Source organism: Mastigoproctus giganteus, chromosome 6, assembly GCF_048544385.1.
Source record: "Mastigoproctus giganteus isolate SK-2022 chromosome 6, ASM4854438v1, whole genome shotgun sequence".
Taxonomy (NCBI): domain Eukaryota; kingdom Metazoa; phylum Arthropoda; class Arachnida; order Uropygi; family Thelyphonidae; genus Mastigoproctus; species Mastigoproctus giganteus.
Genome location: NC_143580.1, coordinates 151,716,956 through 151,739,030, shown reverse-complemented (window position 1 = coordinate 151,739,030; position 22,075 = coordinate 151,716,956). Strand labels below are relative to the sequence as shown.

At 37.3% G+C, this 22,075-nt stretch overlaps 1 protein-coding gene across 4 annotated transcripts in view; it reads left to right on the top strand.

The window, feature by feature from the left end:
* Nucleotides 1-22,075, top strand: part of Polr3F (RNA polymerase III subunit F) — a 315,200-nt gene that overhangs the window by 224,452 nt on the left and 68,673 nt on the right. For 2 of the 4 annotated variants that reach the window (XM_090375396.1, XM_090375397.1), the window contains exon 11: nucleotides 7,054-7,118. In XM_090375396.1, coding sequence (XP_090231522.1) covers nucleotides 7,054-7,118 — 65 coding nt within the window. Of the gene's footprint in view, nucleotides 1-7,053; nucleotides 7,132-22,075 lie in introns of those variants that run through there. The other 2 variants (XM_090375395.1, XM_090375394.1) reach the window with 1 other exon arrangement.

The window sequence follows — 22,075 nt, the reverse complement described above, 5'->3', positions numbered from 1 at the left end:
TGTTTATACCTATTCTAGTTGTTATTACTTGAATTTTCTGATTTCTGGTTAATTTTATTTGGAGTCTTGAAGTATCTTGGTTAATCCGATCCCGGTAAATCGAGAGTCTACTGTATATACCTACATATTATTTGTATTATTATGCTTGTATAAACTACAATACAATTAATATTAAACACAATTTATTTGTCTGTAATTTTAAAATCATTGTTTTTAAAACCACTCAATACTAAACACAATTTATTTCTCCGTAATTAAAAACAATACTAATTAATAATAAACATGATTTCAATTAGTCTTTTTATATATGAATCTTAAAATTGACGTTTGTAACCTTGCACTTTCTAATTATTTTTTTTTTCGGTTTTATGTTCTTTTCCAGTGCAATATGTAAGCATGTTTATTCTTCCACAATATCGATACTGTTGAACAGGACATAACGTTTTACACACTTTAACAATTTTTGCATCACTTTCTAACTCACAAATAATTTCGAATTTTTCACGAATCGAGAGACACTTTCTTTTGTTAGTAAACATGTTTCTGAAGGGAGGGTTTGTTCTGATTTTACTTTAAAATGACAAAGTTTCTGCATAGAAAGTACTTTGCAGTTCTGAAATGCATGCAAAGTTCTTAGAAGTTCAGTTTCCAAAATTCTTAGAAGTCTCAAAATAAATTTATGGTTCAGTAAATACAAGAAAATTTGTAAATAGGGTAATGCAGAATGTCAATGTACTATTGTATAACCCCTGTTCCCGAAGGAACAGGGGTTATACAAAAAATCCCAATTCTTGGAATAGACAAAAATTTCATTTTTGTCTATTCCAAGAATTGGGATTTTTTAACTACCAGAGCAATTAAGAATGTTTGCATAGTTACCAAAATTTGTATGGTGTATCCGTTTAGTATGCTCGTTATAATAGTAAGCGATTGTATGGGAATACGCATAAATTAAAATCATTATGGCTTGCTCGTTACAGCTGTGATCTCGTTATTTCCATGCCAGTTATAACCAAGTTTGACTGTATATATAAAAGATACTGTACTGTTAGTCTCTTCTGTTTTCAAATTTATAAATCTGCAAAATTTAAAAATGCATAGTGGCATCCAGGAGGTCTTGTTTGAGATGTTAAAGTAAAAAATAACTGTTGACTGCCAAAGTTATTCAAGTGAAACTGTCTGTTTCTGTTTAGGAAGGTACTAAAAGTTATGCCATTTGAATGAGCAATTAATGAGTAACTGATATTTCAAAGGGGGGAGGAACTGTTAGGTCCCTTGTGATCACTGCCATTGGAACACACAGTCACATAGTGTATATTGAACTATGTTTCTTAGTGTACATTGAACTATGGGCTCTGTTAGGGTAACTAAGAGTAGGAAAAGGTGCATGTACACCAACAGCAGAAGTATAGTAAATAAATTCAATGAATTTGAAGTGCTGATCAAGACATCAAAGGCAGATACTGTTGGGATATAAGAGCATGGTGTCACACAGATATAAGGAATGCAAAATTGGAATTTCTGCAGTACAACGTGTACAGAAAGGATAGACAGGGTAAGAATGGAGATGGGGTTATGCTGTTAGTTAAGAAACACAAAATCTAAGGAAGTGCATCCAGTTGATATGGGTGAAGAGTGCAATGTTGAGTCAGTTTGGTGTGACATAAGCACTGGGAAAGGGAAAATGAGAGTAGGAGTGTGTTATAGGCCTAATGGCCCTGATGAGTACAATGAACAATTGTGCAGAGAAATAGAGTGGACCAGTAAATCAGAATGTCTTGTAATGGGGAATTTTAACTTTCCAGATATCGATTGGAACTTGTGGTTGGTCACTTGCATGCTAGCAAGATGTTTGTGGATTTATTGGAGGATTGATTTCTACAGCAACATGTTTGAGGGGCAACCAGAGGGGGTAATACTCTTGATCTGATTATCAGAGTGATGACTCATGCATTAGGAATTGGCAGATAAAGGAACCACTAGGTGACAGTGAACACGCAGTGTACTGATGTGGGATTTACTTAAAGATGTAACTACCAGCAAGGGTAAAGGGAAGGGTTTTTGTTTTTGTAAAGGTGACTACAGTGGTCTCAGACAGCTTTTAAATTCTATACAGTGGGATCAACTGATGTTACCAATGGGAAGCCTTCAGGGACTTAATCTAGGTGGCTACTTGGCTTTTCGTACCAACTAACAAGTACTGTTCAAGGTTCAGGCCTAAATGGATGTCAGATGAATTGAGGCTCGTGGCAGAGAAGAAAATTGCATGGGGTGTATATAAGTTATCAGGTAACACAGAAGCCTATGGCAGGAGAAGACAGATTACCAGAAATCTTCAGCAAAGGATGCAAAGAAAAACAGCAAAGAGTTCTTTACTTATGTAAACTCTAGAAGGAAGGGGATGAATCAGATTGGTCCATTAACATAGACAGTTTAATAATCCTGCTCAAGTAGCTGATAAACTGAATGAGTATTTTGCATCTACATTCACACATGAGGAATTATTCAAGGAAGGGAATGCCAGAAGTTTATCAAATTCTAACAGGGAGCTAAGTGATTTTGTAGTAAATGAGAGCAAAGTGGAGGAGAAAAAATATTGAAGTTAAACACAAAAAAGGCAGCTGGGACAGATGGAATCTATCCAGTTATATTGAAGGAGGCAGCAAAGGACGTAAGCAATCCCTTAGCTATAATTATGAGAGCATTCTTAGATTCAGGGGAGGTCCCCATGGACTGGATATGTGCAAATGTATCCCTAATTCACAAAGGGAGTGCAAAGGGTGATAGAAATAATTAGACCTGTTAGTTTAACTTCTGTTCAAGGGAAAATAATGGAGTTGCTGGTTAAAGAGGTGACACAGGATCACCTAGACAAGACTGCAGTAATAGTTCAGACACAGCATGGATTTGTTAGGGGGAATTCTTGTCTGACCAATTTGATTGGATACTATGATGTGGTCACAAAGGAACTGGATGAAAAAAATAATTTTCGTATCACATTTGATTTCAAGAAAGCTTTTGATAGTGTTGCACAAGGTAAGACTGCTGTATAAATTGGTGCAGTATGGCATTAAGGGCAAATTGCTGCAATGGATAAAGGGATGGTTGAGTGGAAAAGGCAGAGAGTGGTAATATATGGACACTGCTCTACGTGGACTAATGTTATTAGTGTCATCCCCCAGGGTTCGGTGCTGGGCCCATTGTTGTTTTGTGTATTTATCAGTGATATCAATGAAGGTATATCAGGCTTAATGTCCAAGTTTACAGATGATACAAAGGCTGGCAGGGTTATGATAGTAAAGACAGTATGCTACTGCAACAGGATCGTAAGAAGTGGCAACTGAAGTTTAACATTGACAAATGCAAAGTACAGTCGGTCCTCGTATAACACGTGTTTACATTACACGAATTCGATCATACACGATTTATAAATAGGGGAACGTTATCTTATATAACACGAACCGAATTCGCTTATGCACGATTCGCCTTTGTGTTTACAAGAAATGGCAGTTGAACGCGGAATCACCCCAACCGAACGCAACACGATAGGAATGAAGAAGATTCTGAAAATGTATTTATGTGTTTTATATCAGTGAAGGGGAAACACATTTCACCATAATAACGTAAAAAACCACACAATTCCAGCTATCGATAATTTGCAATTGCAATTAGATCGAGTTTACGATGTAACTACCAGCAAGGGTAAAAGCTTGCTGGTAGTTACGATGTAACTACCAGCAAGGGTAACTACCAGCAAGGGTAAAAATCTGTTATAAACTGGTAGTTACGATGTAACTACCAGTTTATAACAGATTCCACTAGCAGAAACGCAACTGGAAATTGTTTTTATTGTTTTATGGTAGTAACCCCTAGAAATGTGCTTTAGTAAAATGTGAGGTGTTAATAGTGTATCTCGGCCTTCACGGTGTTGTTTATTCAGTTGCTACACGCGCGCGCAGCTTTGTTTATGTGTATTAAGCGTGCCTCCTCGTTTTGTAATTGTGCTTTAAAAATGAGTAAAATACTTAAAAGGTGTGAAAAGGAAGCGTCCTGGTGAAGACACTGCAGATTCAGAGAGAAAAAGAAAAGCAATATCGATAAACAGAGGCGGACTGGGTCAAAAATTCTTACCCAGGAAAATTTATAGAGGCCTCATAACTACAGTTTATGGCCAAAATCACACGGGCCTCTCACCACCAAATACGGAGGATGCGGAAAGGTCAGGGAATGACCACCGCATATCTCGGAGCAATATGGCCTTAGTTGCTAATGCTCCTAAAAACTAAAATAACAACAACAACAACAACACGGGCCTCTGGCCCACCGGGATTTCCCGGATAAGGCTTATGGCCAGTTCGCCTCTGTCGATAGAGAAAAAATATGAAATTGTGAAACGCTTTGAGCGAAATGAAAGACCATGTGGTATTGCACGTGCTACAGACCTAAATGAGGCAACGCCGAGAATTACAAAGAATGCAGAGAAAATAAAAACAACTTTCATAGCGGGAACAACTCAAACTGTAATTAAAATCCATTAGATTAAGACACAAGAATTGGAAGAGATGGAACGGCTGTCTTTTCTGATTTTCGATTTTCTATCTGTTTGGATAGAAAATCAAACAAAAACAAGTTTGCTTACGATAGAAGCAAAAGCATTAGCAATATTTTATTACGTAATAGTCGTAATAAAATACGTAAGCATTTTATTACGACTTACCTATTATAATTTTATTACGACTATTTTATTTAATATAATAAATTTTTTACGAATAAAATACGTATTTTATTCGTAAAAAAATACTTTTTAGTATTAAAAAATACTAAAAATACTTTATTATAATATAATAAAAAAATATTTTTTATTATTTATTATATTATAATAAAAAATATATTATATTATTTTTTATTATGTATTTTAATCATTATAAAATGCGTATTTTATAACGATTAAAATTACCCGATTATTTATTGTTTGGTAATGTTTTGGTTCCAAATGTGTGTTCAATCTTGGGTGGTCAGCACCTAACCCCACTTTTCCCATAGGGCCTGTTGTTTATATTGCACGATTTTACATTGCACGAGGGTTTCTAGGAACACAGCTATTGTGCTATACGAGGACAGACTGTACTCCATACAGGTAGCAGTAACCCACGAGAAACGTACCAACTGTGTTGTACTATACTCAAGGAGGTGGAGAATGAAAAAGACCTGGGGGTAATTGTGCAGTTAGATATGAAGTTCTCTGAGCAGTGCAGATGGGCTGCCAGAGCAGGGCATGGAGTTTTGTCAATGATATATAGGAATTTTTCTAGAGAGACAAGGAGGTGATTATACATTTGTACAAGGAAATGGTCAGGCCACACCTTGAGTACTGCATACAGGTCTGGAGGCCTCATTTTAGGAAGGATGTAGAGTTGCTAGAAAGAGTACACAGAAGGCAAAAATATTAGTAAGAGGAACAAAGGGGTTCTCTTACCAGGAGAAGCTTAAATTCTGCAAGTTGCAGCATCTGCAGACTATGCACCTGCGAGGTGATCTGATTGAAGTGTATAAGGCGGTATACTTCCGCTTGCTCAGATTAAGAAGCTTACAGGGCATAGATTCAAATTGAGGAAAGACTGTTGTAGAATAGATGTGCTCGCCTTTAGCCAGCGGGTAGTTGATTGCTGGAACACTTTCATCTGTTATTTTATAAGTTGATAGCTTAAATAAATTTAAGGCTGAACTAGGCAAACATTTGGAGTGACCAGATGGGTGAAATGGGAAAATTTTTTTTTTTTTTTTTTTTGGCTGATGCTGTATAAGCTTGCTTTCTTACATCATATGCCTCAACTAATGCCACCTGTTTAATTTTGCATCCCACAAAGAAAAGGAATATTGATTTTGGGATGAAAATATGCAGAAAAATACACATTCGGTACAAGGGGGGTACCCCCTATTTCTTTCCCATATTAATCTCACCATCAGGGAATAATGATGGTGAGATGAATTAATCTGATGTGTTAAACCAACTATTACAGAAAGCATGAATATATTAGATTTAGACTAACCAGTTATTCTCTTGTAATTAGTAGTAAATCAAACTGAAAACAAAAGTTTCATTTCATGCTGCCATTGTCATTAAGTAATAATTGGTAGGAGAGATTATGATCCAAATTTAGAGATGGGGAGCAAAATGGTTGATTCTATCAGACACCATGAAATAATGGAGGGCTTCAGTTTTGCTATTACGTTTTTTTGATGTGAAAACATCTATGGCGGCACTGGAGTAAAACCGATTGATAATGAAATTTTCTTATGAACATGATGCAGTTGATTGTTAACGAAATTTTTTACAGAAATGACCCAGTTGATTGGTAACAAAATATTTTAAGGAAATGATGCAATTGATGTCAATTCCTGTTAGGTGGCTGTTAGATTTTAAATAATGCAAATGACATCACTTCCTGTTGTGCTAATGATGCTAACTCGGTCATTAATATTGATTCAGTAGAGTAAGTTCATACTCAGAATTGTTGAGGAGGCTTCCATCCTGCAGTGGTTGATAATGGCTGCAATTTACCTTTAAGTTCATACTAAGATATTGAAATGACGTCACTTCCTAAATGATGCCAACTCAGTCACTAAAGTTGATTCTGTAAAGTAAGCAGCAGGTAGTAATATTATGCAAGAATAAAAGCTTCAAAGCCACCGAAGAAGCTTCTCGTGTCGAAAAGGAAAGAGTTCAAAAACATAGAGAATGAATAAAAATGCAGACTTTAATAAAATCTGTTTCTCAAGATTTTGATCAACATCAACCTTCTAAGTAGTGTAAGTTTTGATCAAACCATTCAAAAATTTAAATGGTTTTACTCTAGTGCCACCATAGATGTTTTCACATAATAATATATTTTTCATGCATACAGGGTACACACACTATTTTTTTTTATTTAGTCGTCATAAACAGTGAGGTGTTCCTACATATGTCTAAACTTGTTATTATATTGTAGAATATAAATTGCAATTTCACCTTTTTTTATTAGTCTTAATTAGTAAAATGGTTTCTTTTTTTAGGTTTTTGATAGTTGCCATGAGGGAGGAGTCATCTCACCTTCTTCTTGTGTATATATGAAGGAATGGTTAGAATACTGATAAAACATATTGTTAGATATACTTTAGAAATTATTTTAAATTTATATTGTAATCAATAAATTGTTCAAAGTGTAAAACTACAATTTATTAATGGATAGAGCAGTTTGAACCATTATAAAGGCCGGTGGAATTTTTTTCAATTTAAAATGTTTTTTTTTTCTTTCGAAGAAGCCAATGATAAACTGCAATTTGAAAACATTCATAAATCTGGCACTTTTTAAACATTTTACTTAAAATTAATAAATAATAATATAGATATTACTCTGAGGTCGTACACTTTGCTTTACAACTGTAATCGTGGTTGTAAATTATATATGACCATAGGAAACTTTACCACAGCTTTATGATGCAAATCAAGCTACATGATAAATGTCTCTTTGTTGGGTTTTCCTGTTTAACTGATAGCTACTGTACTTCAAACTGCTCATCAGGTGAACTTGTAAAATGAACATTAAATTTTTTTACACACACACACACACACACACACACACACACACACACACACACACACACACGCACACACTGTCTATAAGTACAGGGACTATTTTACATAACTGATGATATTGATATGTATAAATTATTTGTAAAATAGTCTCTTTTTTTTGTTTCAACATAAAAGTAAAAGTACCGTGAGCCTTATAACGAAGAATAAGAAGATTGAAACTATAAAGTTGTGTGCAAAATAAGAAAATATTGCATGCCAGTTAAAATAGTTTTTTGTACATAAACCACTTATAATAAAAATAAGGCAAATTGTGAAGTGGGATAGTGTGCAATCTACCAAAACTTGGTATACCTTGTATCTCAAGACATTTGCCAATTTGTAGCTTTTAAGACAGGATCTGCAGGCAAAAAAAAAAAAAAAAAAAAAAAAAACCAGCAGATAAAAGAACCACTTGGTGGCAGTAATCAGTGTAATGATGTGGGGTTTACTTAAAGCTGTAACTACCATCAGGTAAAGGAAAGGGTTTTTGCTTTCATAAAGGTGACTCTAATGGTCTCAGTTTTTAAATTCTATACAGTGGGACCAAATAATGATGTTACCAACAACAAATTCTAAATGGGAAGCATTCAAGGAATCTTGGATGCTACTTGGCTTTTTGTACCAACTAAGAAATACTATCAATGTTTAGGCCTAAATGGATGTCAGATGAACTAATGAAACTTATGGCAGAGAAGAAAAATGCATGGGATGCATATAAATTATCAGGCGACACAGAAACCTAGGGTAGATATAAGCTAATCTGTAATCAAGTCATAAAGCAGCTTAGACGAGCAAAGACAGCTTAAGAGAAATCTTTGGAAAAGGATGCGAAGAAAAACAGCAATGACTTCTTATGTAAACTCTATGAGGAAGGGGATAAATCAAATTTGGTTTTCTTGTATCGATGGTTCTGCTGTTAATGATCCTTCTCAGGTAGCAGACAAACTGAATTGAGTATTTTGCATTTACATTCAGACGAGGAGTTCTATGGGGAAGAAGCAGGGGCCAGAAGTTTATCCAACTCTAATAGGGAACTTTAAAATGATTCTTTAATAACTGAGAGTAAAGTGAAAGAGAAATTGTTGAAGTTAAACATAAAGGCACCTGGGCTGGATGGGATCTAACCAGTTATATTAAAGGAGGCAGCAAAGGAAGTATGCAAACCCTTAGCCATAAATATGAGAGCATTCTTGGATTCAGAGGAGGTCTCCACGGATACAAAAAATAATTTTGATATTAGTCAAAATTATGGCGCCTCCGTAGCCAGGTGGGAAGGAGCAGCAGTGCATTGCACATGCTTCTTGATTAGACCGGGGTTCGAGCCCGTCACCACCAAATATGGAGGATGCGGAAAGGTCAGGGAATGACCACCGCATATCCCGGAGCAATATGGCCTTAGTTGCTAATGCTCCTAAAATCCAAAATAACAAAAAATTAGTCAAAATTATCTTAGTATTAGCAATGGCCACATGGTGCAAGGAAGCCTATGGCTTATGCTGCAACAGCCAAAAAAAAAAATAATAAATAATAAATCAATAATAAATAAATAAAATAATTATAAGAAAATTAAAAAAATAAATAAATAATAAGAGAAAAGGAAGTAGAAAACCTATGCGTTTCCCTCCTCCCGTAGGTAATTATCCAGCTGACCTTGAATTTCCCTTTGACCTTTGAACTGTAAGTCACTACCACTCACTGGCAAAAATAAAACTTCGTGCAATCCAGTCTAAACACCCCCCCCCCCATAACTTGAAATAATTATGGCCACTAGTTCTATAATCATTTATAACCATGAAAATTCATCCTTATTCGTTTTACTTATGCCTCTCAGACACCTCAATCAAGTCTCGTCTAAGATGCCTAGTCTCCAAGCTCTGCAACCCACATATTCAAAGTCTTTCCTCATATGGATGCCCTTATGCCAGTCTCACCAGGCGAGTTACCAGTCTTTGGACTCTTTCAACAAGCACAATGTCTTTCTTTAGGTGTGGTCTCTATACTTGAACACAGTATTCTTAGTATTGTTTAACAATAGCCTTATATAATGGGATTATGATGTCCATATCTCTACTAGCAATTGTTCTATAAATCATTGATAGGACACCATGGGCCTTGTTTGTAACCTGCGTACAATGCTCGGACAACTTCATGCCTGACTGTATCAAAACACCCAAGTCCCTTTCCTCCACTACTGGCTTTAGTTCAAGTCCACCAAGTGTATAAGTTATTTTGGAGTTACTGTTCACCAAATGTATAAGTTATTTTGGGGTTACTGTTCACCAGGTGTAACACTTTACTGGATTAAAAGCATAGCTGCCCTTTTTCTGACCATCTCTCAAGTAGCTCTGCTTGGCGGTGATCATAGACTATTCTACCAATCTTTACATCATTGACCAATTTAAACATCACAACCTCTATCCCTTCATTGATGTCATTTATGAAAATCAAAAACAACAGTGGTCCTAATTATACTGATCCTTAGGGAATTCCACTTCTTACATCAAACCAATCTGAGGAATAATCATTTATCACAACCCTCTGCCTCCTGCCCTGAAGCCACCCAGCTATCCATCTAAGGATTTTCCCTGTGATTCTAACCTGTTCCAGCTTATAAAATAACTGCTCTTGTGAGACTGAGTGAAATGCTTTGCTGAAATCCAGATAAACAATGTCAAAATTATTCCCTAAATCCAGCTCTTGAGTGACCCTGTCAAAATAGCTAACCAGATTAGTTAAACATGATTTTCCCTTTACAAAACCATGCTGAGTATCTTTCAGAATTCCATTTCTATCTAAATGAACCTGAATTCTAACCTTGATTATTGTCTATATGATTTTCTCTACTACTGAAGTTAGACTGACTGGCCGGTAATTTCCCACTTCACTCTTAGAACTGCCCTTATGTATTGGAGATACATTGGCACTTTTCCAATCCAATGGAATCACTCCCAAATTTAGTGATGCTCTCATAATTAGCCTTAACGGTTCAATTGCACTCACTATCATATACTTGAATTTCAGGAAAGCTTTTGATACTGTTGCACACGGAAGACTGCCGTACAAATTGGAGCAGTATAGCATTAAGGGAAAGTTGCTGCTAGGGATAAAGGGATGGTTGAGTGGGAGAAGACTTAGAGTGCTGATCAGTGGACACTGCTCATCAAGGACTAATGTTATTAGTGGAGTCCTCCAGAGTTTGGTGTGCACATTGTTGCTTTTGATATTTATCAATGATATTGCTGAAGGTATATCAAGCTTAATGTCCAAGTTTGCAGATGATACTAAGGTTTGCAGGGTTGTTAATGACAGTATGCTACTTCAATAAGATCTAGAAAAGTTGGGCAGATGGGTTGAGATGTGGCAACTGAAATTTAAACATTGACAAATGCTAAGTACTGCATATAGGTAGCAGTAACTCCAGAGTAACGTACCAACTGTGCATTACTACACTTAGGGAAGTGGAGAATGAAAAAGACCTGTACATAAAAGGTGCTGTCAGATATGAAGTTTTCCAAGCAGTGTGGACAGGGTGCCAGAGCAGCTCATGAGGTCTTGTCAATGACATTTTGCCAACAGGGATAATGAGGTGATTATTCCCTTGTATAAGACAATGGTTAGGCCACACCTTGAGCATTTGTATACAAGTCTGGAGGCCTCATTTTAAAAAGGATATAGAGTTGCTGGAATGAGCACAGAGAAGGGCAACGAGGTTGATGACAGGAACAAAGTGTTGCTCTTACCAAGAAAAAATTATCATTAGCATAGGCATATGATGCAAGAAAGCAAGCTTATGCAGCATCAGCCAAAAAAATAAAAAAACTATCCATTTCACTCATCCATTCACTCCAAAAGGTTTGCTTCTTCCTTGAATTTATTTAAGCGATCAAATCTGCAACAACAGATAGAAGTTTGTTCCAGCAATCAATTACCCGCTGGCTAAAGGTAAATTTCCGCACATCTATTCTACAACTGTCTTTTCTCAATTTGAGTTTATGTCCCCTCAGGTGATTAACCTGGGCAAGAAGAAGAATCCCATCAGCATTGAGCCTGCTCAAACCATTCAACCTTATACACCTCAGTCAGATCACCTCACAGGCACCTAATCACCAGACATTTGGGTGCTCTTTCTTGTAAGAGCACCCTGTTGTTCCCCTCACCAATCTTATTGCCCTTCTCTCTACTCTTTCTAGAAACTGTACATCCTTCCTAAAATGAAGCCTCCAGACCTGTATGCAGTACTCAAGGTTTGGCCTGACCATTGCCTTATACAAAAGGATAATCACCTTCTTATACGTGCTAGCAAAATTCATTCCTATACTTCATTAATAAGACCCCTGACCTGCTCTGCAGCCTGTCTACACTACTCAGAAAACTTCATATCTGACTGCACAATTATCTCCAGGTCTTTTTCATTCTCCGCTACCCTGAGTGTATTATCACACAGTCGGTACATTTCTCTGGGGTTACTATTCAGTACTTTGCATTTGTCAATGTTAAACTTCAGTGGCCAATTCTCAGCCCAATTTTTCTAGATCCTGTTGTAGTAGTATACTGTCATTAACAACCTTGACAACCTTTTTGTCATCTGCAAACTTCAATATTAAGCTTGATATACCTTCATCAGTTTCATTGATAAATATACAAAATGACAGTAGTAGTAGTGGCATGTGATTCAAGAAAGCAAGTGTATGAGCTTATGCAGCATGAGCCAAAAAAAAAATATATATATATATATCGCACCAATCCCACCAAATGCCTGTCTAGTTCCTCCTTAAATTTATTCAACCTATCAACTTCCACAACGACAGATGGAAGTTTGTTCCAGCAATTAACCACCCGCTGGCTAAAGGCAAATTTCCGCACATCTGTTCTACATCTGTCCTTTCTTAATTTGAATTTATGCCCCCTTAGGTTCGTAATCTGAACAAGTGGAAGGATCCCATCAGAATACAGCGTGCTCAACCCATTCAAGGCCTTATACACCTCAATCAGATCACCACGCAGGTGCCTAGTCTCCAGCCACTGCAATTTGCAGAACTTAAGCCTCTTTGGTAAGAGGATCCCTTCATTCCCCTCACCAATCTTGTTGCCCTTCTCTGTACACACTCAAGCAAATCTACATCCTTCCTAAAATGAGGCCTCCAGACCTGTACACAGTACTCAAGGCATGGCCTGACCATTGCCTTATACAGAGGGACAAAACCCCATGACCTGCCCTGGCTGCCTGTCTGCATTGTTCAGAAAACTTCATATCTGACTGCACAATTACTCCCAGGTCTTTTTCATTTTCTACCACCTTAAGTGTAGTACCACACAGTTGGTACGTTTCTCTGTGGTTACTGATATCCATATGCAGTACTTTGTATTTATCAATGTTAAACTTCAGTTGCCACTTCTTAGCCCATCTGCCCAAATTTTCTAGATCCTGTTGCAGTAGCACACTGCCATTACTGTCATTAACAACCCTGCCAACCTTTGTGTCATCTGCAAACTTCGACATTAAGCCTGATATACCTTCATCATATCATTGATAAATATACAAAACAACAGTGGACCCAACACCGAACCCTGTGGGACTCCACTAATAACATTAGTCCACGAAGAGCAGCACCCACTGGTTGCCACCCTCTGTCTTCTCCCACTTAACCATCCTTTTATCCATTGTAGCAACTTACCCTTAATACCATTCTGCTCCAATTTGTACAATAGTCTTCCATGTGCAACAGTGTCAAAAGCTTTCCTGAAATCCAAATATATGATATCAAAATTATTTTTTGCATCCAGTTCCTTTGTAATCACATCATAATATCCTATCAAATTTGTCAGACAAGACTTTCCCTTAACAAACCCATGCTGTGTCTGAATTATTGCTGCAGTCTTGTCTAGATGATCCTGCAATGCATCTTTAACCAGTGACTCCATTATTTTACCCGGAACAGAAGTTAAACTACCTGGTCTGTAATTACTCGTGTCCCCATTCGATCCCCCTTTGTGAATTGGGGATACATTTGTACATCTCCAGTCCTTGAGAACCCCCCCCCTGAGTCCAAGGATGCTCTTATAATTATGGCTAAGGGTTTGCTTAGTTGCTTTGCCACCTCTTTTAATATAACTGGATAGATCCCATCCACTCCCAGGTGCTTTTCTTATGTTTAACTTCAACAATTTCTCTTCCCCTTTGCTCTCAGTTATTACAAAATCATTAAGTATCCTGCTACAATTTGATAACCTTCTGCCATTTTCAAACCTTAATAATTCCTAATGTGTGAATGTAGATGCAAAATACTCATTCAGTTTGTTTGCTATCTGAGCAGGAACATCAACAGTCGATGTCAAGTGGACCAATCAGATTCATCCCCTTCCTTTTAGAGTTTATATAAGTAAAGAAATCCTTGCTTTTTTTCTTAGCATCTTTTGCCAAGGATATCTCGTAATCTGCCTTCGCCTGCTTAACCTCCTTTGTGACATGATTACAGACTAGCTTATATCTGCCATTGGCTTCTGAGTCGCTTGATAATTTATATGCATCCCATGCATTTTTCTTCTCTGTTATGAGTCTCATTAGTTCATTAAATAACCATTTAGGCCTAAACCTTGAACAATATTTCTTAAAGGTATGAAACTTTTAGTAGCATCCACGATTAATTCCTTGAATGCTTCCCACTTAGAATTTACTGTTGGTAACATCGTCAGTTGATCCCATACAGAATTTAAAAGCTTTCTGAGACCACTGTACTCGCCTTTACGGAAGCAAAAACCATTTCCTTTACCCCTGATGGTAATTAAATCTTTAAGTAAATCCCACATCAGTACACTGTGGTCACTGCTGATAACCAGATCAAGAGTATTACTCTCTCTGGTTGCCTCTCGAACATGCTGCTGCAGAAAACAATCGTCCAATAAATCCACAAAAGTTTGACTAGTGTGTGAGTGACCAACCCACAAGTTCCAGTCAATATCTGGGAAGTTAAAATCCTCCCTTATAAGACATTCTGATTTACTAGCCCACTCTATTTCTCTGTACAATTGTTCATTGTACTCATTCGAGTCATTAGGCCTATAACACACTCCTACTGTTATTTTTGCTTTCCAGTGCTTATGTCACACCAAACTGACTCAACAGTGCACTGTTCATCTATATCAACTGGGTGCACTTGTTTTGATTTTATGTTTTTCTTAATTAACAGCATAACACCTCCTCCCTTTCTATCCTGTCTATCCTTTCTGTACACATTGTACTCCCCAAATTCCAGTTCTGCATTCCTTATACCTGTGTGACACCACGTCTCTGCTATCCCAACAATATCCACCTTTGATGTCTTGACCAACACTTCAAATTCATCAAATTTATTTACTACACTTCTAGCATTGGTATACATGCAAGCATACATGCTCCTATTCCTAGTTACCGTAACACATCCCATATACCCACCTATTTCACAATGACTGCCATCCGTCCCTGAAACCCCCAACACCCCTCGCTCTAGGTCGCTACTTATCCTAATAGAAGTTGTGCAAGAATCACCTTCATCTTCACCTCTGCCTGCGGCTACTGTTAAACTATTAGTCCTTGTATCCCCCCCCCCCAAGCTAGCAGTTTTCTGACCCACCTAACACTGCCCCGATAGCATCAGGAAATATTCTTTCACCGTTTCTATTTAAGTGTATCCAATCCCTGTAGAAGCAGTCTCTCCTGTTAACAAGTACAGACCAGGCTGAAAAAAATTCTATCCCTTGAGCCTTGCACAATCTTTCCTGGGCCGAATTGATAGAAAAGGCTCTCATCATATACTCCCTTCTATCATGTCTGGGCAGAATTGCAGGCACTTTCAAATTCAACCCTAATTCCTGGCTTTTTTTTTTTTTTTTTTCCAACAGTGACCTGTACTTGTTAAGTAATTCTGCCGGTCTCCTACTCTTAATATCATTAGTGCCAACGTGTACAACTATATCACCTTTTGTGCCCTTAAAAGATGATATCCGCTCTACGTCATCAACCTTTGCCCCTGGCAGACATACCCTGGTTCTGTTCCACCTATCCTTTTTACAAAGCAAGTTCCTCGTTTCCCTGACAATAGAGTTACCAACAACTACTAGTTCCTGTAGGACCAGCGCATTCTGCCTTGGGGGGGTTGCTGCTGTGTTGCGTGATGACCAAGTGCAAGCTCTGGTGTTGATGTGGGCAGCTGAGAGCTTGATGGGCCCCTCAATTTAGATCCTTCGAGGGCATCCACCCTATCCTTCAAGCTCTCTTGAAGGATAGGGTGGCCCATAACAATGCTGAGTTGTCGCCTGATTTCCTTACACTCCTTACATTGCACACACACAAAGACATCCCCCATGGCAATATCATGTTCCGTTCCAGAGAGTTCGGCAAACGTTTCATAAGTTGCCCATTTTTTTAGGCTGTGATGCGTTGGAGAATCGCCCCCCTCAGTTCTCCCCCAAGTCACAGCACTCCTGCCACTTTGTGCCCGTTACTTTGCTGCTCTAGTTTGGGGCATGATATTTTAAATTAATAAGATCAATAAATTAAATTAATTAAATGTCAATACTACGCTATCTAATAGAAACAGCGAAGCGTATTACGCTATATAATTATATGTTAGAGCTACCTAGTTACCTTAATTAAAAAATTGAATTCCTTACCACTATATACAAAAACAATGGCTGCAAGATTCAAATGAAATAATGGTTTTACGTATATTAAGTAGTAATCCACAAAAACTCTTTATCTAAATTAAAATAAAAATAACCAGCTAACTATAAGACTACGTATAAAGTGCAATATAAAATAACAATTATGTAAATAAAAAGGCAAACACATTGCTTTTTCGGAGCCTGTAATTCACAGCTGTAATTTTTAAAGAGAGTCAGCGCCCTCTTTAAACAATGGCTAACTTCTGCAAATTTCAGCTTCTTGAGACTAGGCACCTGCGAGGTGTATAAAGCCTTAAATGGCTTGAGTGAGCTCAATGCTGATGGGATGCTACCTTTTGTTTAGATTACACATCTGAGTGGTCATAAATTCAAATTGAGGAGAGACAGTTGTAGAATAGATGTCTGGAAATTTGCCTTTAGCCAGCGTTGTGGAATTTTTGTGTGGTTGATTACTGGGACAAACTTCCATCAGTTGTTGTGGAAGGTGGTAGCTTAAATAAATTCAAGGAAGTAGTGGACAAACGTTTGGAACAAATGGATGGGTGAAGTGGGAATTTTTTTTTTTTTTTTTGTTTGCTGATGCTGTATATTCTTGCATGCTTTCTTGCATGCTAATGCGAATGATATTAAAAGAAGTAAAAAAAAAAAAAAAAAACTCAGAGAAAGCGAAGAGAACTTAAAATATTTAAAACAAGTTACATGTTTTAAATAGAATCATAGAGGAACTTAAAGTTTTATTATGCTATATTGCTACAAAGTTTAAATGAGAATGATCCAGATTGAATAGAATTTGCTGAAGAGTTTTTGGCCATGAGTGCTACAAATATAAATATCATTGCTCTGAACTTGTTTTGTGGACTGATGAAGCCACATTTAAACTAAAATGGTACTGTTAATTGCAATAACTGTGTTTATTACTTCTTACAACCTCCATTTATTCTTTAACAAAGATTTAAAATGCTCGTAGCTCAACAGTGTGTGCTGTTTTTGGATAGGTGTTCTTAGATGTGTTTTTTTTTATTTAAGTGAATCATGACAAGAGAATGCTACGTGAAACACCATTTAACCTATGTGTTTATGCCCCCTCATACCTTTGCAAAAACTGTTCATAAATTCTTACACAAAAAGTTTCCAGCTCAATGGAGCAGACAGTGGGATTCCATTGAATGGCCACCATGCTCCCTGCATTTAATACCCCTTGATTACATTTGGGGGGGGCTTTAAGGATAAACTATTTGGTGATCAGCACAGGTCCCTACTGGAGCAGCAGTCAATAGTTAGGGAATCTGGGAACATTTCTGAGGAATTGTTCCTTGCTGTTTGTCACACTGTGTTCAAAAGAATACAATTTTGTAAAGACCAAAATGGTAGTGATATTGAACAAATATTATATAATTTTTTTTTGTTTTTTTTAAAAGTTTTATGTATGTCCCTTCTATTGTGCTAGCATCAATTAAAATATATATTTCAAATAGTGTTGTTATTTACAATCAAACATGTTTTATTACTTATGGACCACCCTACACATAGAATATGATACTTGAAATTGAATCATTGTGCCTTGCTGTTTGACACACTGTGTTCAAAAGAATACAATTTTGTAAAGACCAAAATGGTAGCGATATTTGAACAGATGTTATATAATTAACACTATATCCACTGTGTATCTATCTCTTAATTGCAGTCCTAGAAAATTAGTGTATTAATTATCTCAAGGACCTTTTTTCATAGTTATCAAAGCAGCAGCCATGGCAAAGTTCCTCAAGCCAAAAAAGATACTCACTTTAAATATTTATATGATGTACAATTTAAAAAACAGCAACCATCAGGGCATGATTAGCACATAATGAATGAGATTGATTGATGGGAAAACACCTACACTTTGGGAAGTCATGAAAATTTTTTCCATGGTTGTATTTACACAGTGGTATAAATTATTATTAATTAAATTACTAAACTATTATTAATACTAGAGCAATGCACTGTTGCATTGCTCTAGTATTGATCTAGAAAGTTTCCTAATCACCATTCTACCAAAACATTGCACAATTTCTGTGCAATAGTTGAGCATATGAACTAGCAAAACTGTAGAATATTAGGTTTCAAAGATCCAGCAAAGGTTCTATCCCAGTTACCAGATTTATGAGGTTCTATTTTACAGTGGGTACCAGAAAATGTTACTACACTTAGACATACTTCTGTGAAAATAAATCTGATGTCAAGACTTGTTGCATTTGAAGGTTCATAGGTAGAATTATACCAGATAATGGAGATTCTTCAGGGTATGAAGTAGCGACAGCAGAAAGCTTCTTTTGAGCAGTACTGGAAATTTGATAGTGCAGTATAGTTAAATCCGAGTTTGTTTCATCCATCACCTTGTGTAATAAGATTGTGGTGATTCATTAAATGGTAACTTCAGCTACCCTTTCTCATAAAATTAGCCATTTGCAGGACTACACCATTAACCTTTATAATCTGTACTTGAGTAGTTAGGATCAACCTGATTAGAAAAACATTAATAAATAAATAGAAGAATAGGGAAGGAAAAAAAATTTGCAATCATGACTGAAATAATATCCACTAGCAAATTCTAAAGAAATGAAAGTACAAAGTTCACCTATCAGTTTTTTTGGGGATAAAAGACAAGAGTTAAAGGTTAAAAGTAGAGTTAAAAATGGCGGACTTTAAAAGGTTAATCTTATGTATTGTTGGACAATAAGGAAAAAAATTATCTTTTTTATCCTTGGTCTTGGTATCCTGAGAAAAAAATTGTTTCCTGACTTCTGTACATGTGAACCTTGGAATAGTGAAGCAGATAAAATCGTAAGAGCTCCCAAAGCTGTCTAGAAAATAGCCCAAGTGACAAACACTCACATGGCCAAGTAACTCTTAGCACAGTTTCTAAGGTGACTTTCAAAGCTATCCACTAGTTTTTATTTACTATAAATGTTTTATATTCTGTTTATATTTATAAAAGTAGTTTTTGACTTATGAACTGTAAGCAATTTTCCCAGAGAGAAAACTACCTTTTTTCACTTTTTTCTAACAAAATAAAATGCTTGGTGGGACTGGAAACCTGGGAGAAGAAAGTCATTTTCCCAGATTTAAAAAGAGCAAAAATAACTGACAAACTTAAACACAGTTGGGTCCATTGGCCTGGCCCAAACTGGTAGAAAAAATTATGAAAACGAACCAGGCTCAAAAAAAAATAACAAAAAATAGACTTGAACTCACTTTAGTCTCACCGTTCTTAGTTATACACTACAGAACAACCCATAGGAAAGCTGTTGCCATTCCAAACCGATGTTCTTAGTTATACACTCAACTACAGAACAACCCATAGGAAAGCTGTTGCCATTCCATATCCAGAAAACCTTGGAGAGCATAGTAGAGAACAGGAGCAATCGGGTACAGGACATGGTATTGCTAAGGGGGTTGTCTTTGTGTGCGTGCATGCACGATGTAAGGAGTGTGAGAAAATGAGGTGACAACTCAGCATTGTTATGGGCCTATATGAGAGCTTGAAGGACAGGGTGGATGCCCTCGAAGGATCTAAATTGAGGGCCCATCAAGCTTTCAGCTGCCCACATCAACGCCAGAGATTGCACTTGATCATCACGCAACACAGTGGCAACCCCCAAGGCAGAATGCGCTGGTCCCACAGGAACTAGTAGTTGTTGGTGACTCTAATGTCAGGTAAACGGGGAACTTGCTATGTAAAAAGGATAGGTGGAACAGGACCAGGGTATGTCTGCCAGGGGCAAAGGTTGATGGCGTTGTAGAGCAGATATCATCTTTTAAGGGCACAAAGGGTGATATTGTTGTACATGTTGGCACTAATGATATTAAGAGTAGGAGACCAGCAGAATTACTTAAGAAGTACAGGTCACTGTTGAAAAAAAAAAAGTTGGGAATTAGGGTTGAATTTGAAAGTGTCTGCAATTCTGGCCAGACAAGATAGGAGGGAGTATATGATGAGAGCCTTGTCAATCAATTCAGCCCTGAAAAGATTGTGCAAGGCCCAAGGGGTAGAATTTTTTTTCAACCTGGTCTGTACTTGTTAACAGGAGAGACTGCTTCTACAGGGATTGGATACACTTAAATAGAAAGGGTGCAAGAATATTTGCTGATGCTATCGAGGCAGTGTTAGGTGGTTCGGAAAACTGCTAGCTTGGGGAATACAAGGACTAATAGATTAACAGTAGCCATTGGCAGAGGTGAAAGTGATTCTTGCACTGCTTCTATTGGAATGAGCAGCAGCCTGGAAAACAAGATGCATGGTATTTCAGAGACTGCTGGGAGTCATTGCGGTACAAATAAACACATGGTTTGTGCTAGGGTAGCTAAGAATAGGAACAGGTGCATGTATACTAGCGTGTACACCAATGCCAGGAGTTTGGTAAATAAATTTGATGAATTCGAGGTATTGCTCAAAGCATCAAAGGCGGATATTGTTGGGATATCAGAGATGTGGTGTCACACAGATATAAGTAATGCAGAACTGGAATTTGGGGAGTGCATCTACAGAAAGGATAGACGGGATAGAAAGGGAGGAGGGGTTATGCTATTAGTTAAGAAACACATAACATCCAAGGAAGTGAAGCCAGTCGACATCGCTGGACAGTGCAGTGTCGAGTCAGTTTGGTGTGACATAAGCATTGGGAGATCAAAATTGAGAGTAGGAGTGTGTTATAGGCCTAGTGACTCTGATGATTATAATAGGAAACTGTACAGGGAAATAGAGTGGCCCAGTAAATTAGAGCCTTAAAATGGGGGATTTTAATTTCCCAGATATTGACTGGAATTTGTGGGTTGGTCACTCACACACTAGCCAGGCTTTTGTGGATTTATTGGATGATTGTTTTCTAAATCAGCATGTTCGAGGCAACTAGAGGGAGCAATACTCTTGATTTGATTATCAGTAGTGATTCTTCATGCATTAAGAATCTGCAGATACAGGAATCACTAGGTGGCAGTGATCACAGTGTGGTGAAGTGGGATTTACTCAATGAGGTAACTACCATCAGGGGTAAAGGGAAGGTTTACTGCTTTCGTAAAGGCAACTACGATGGTCTGAGACAGTTTTTAAATTCTATACAGTGGGACCAACTGATGATGTTACCAACAGCAAACTCAAAATGGGAAGCAATCAAAGAACTTATCTTGGAAGCTACTAGGCTTTACATACCAACTAAGAAATATTGTTCAAGGTTCAGGCCTAAATGGATGTCAGATGAACTAATGAGACATATGGCAGAGAAGAAAAATGCATGGGATACATATAAATTAACATGTGACACAGAAGCCTATGATAGATATAAGTTGATCTGTAACCAAGTTACAAAGGAGGTTAGGCAGATTACGAGAAATCTTTGGCAAGGGATGCAAAGAAAAACAGCAAAGAGTTCTTTACTTTACTTTTACTAGAAGGAAGGGGATGATTCAGATTGGTCCACTTGATATTGATGGGTAAACTGCTGATGATCCTGCTCAGGTAGCTAACAAATTAAATGAATATTTTGCATCAACATTCACACATGAGGAGTTATTCAGGAAGGGGAATGCCATATATGAAGTAAACACTGGCAGTGAGCTAGATGATCTTGTAATAATTGAGAGTAAAGAAGAGGAGAAATTGTTGAAGATAAATATAAGAAAGGCACCTGGCGTGGATGGGATCTATCCAGTTATATTAAAGGTGGCAGCAAAGGAAGTAAGCAATCCGTTAGCCATAATTATGAGAGCTTCCTTGGACTCAGGGGAGTTACCCACAGACTGGAGATGTGCAAATGTAACCCC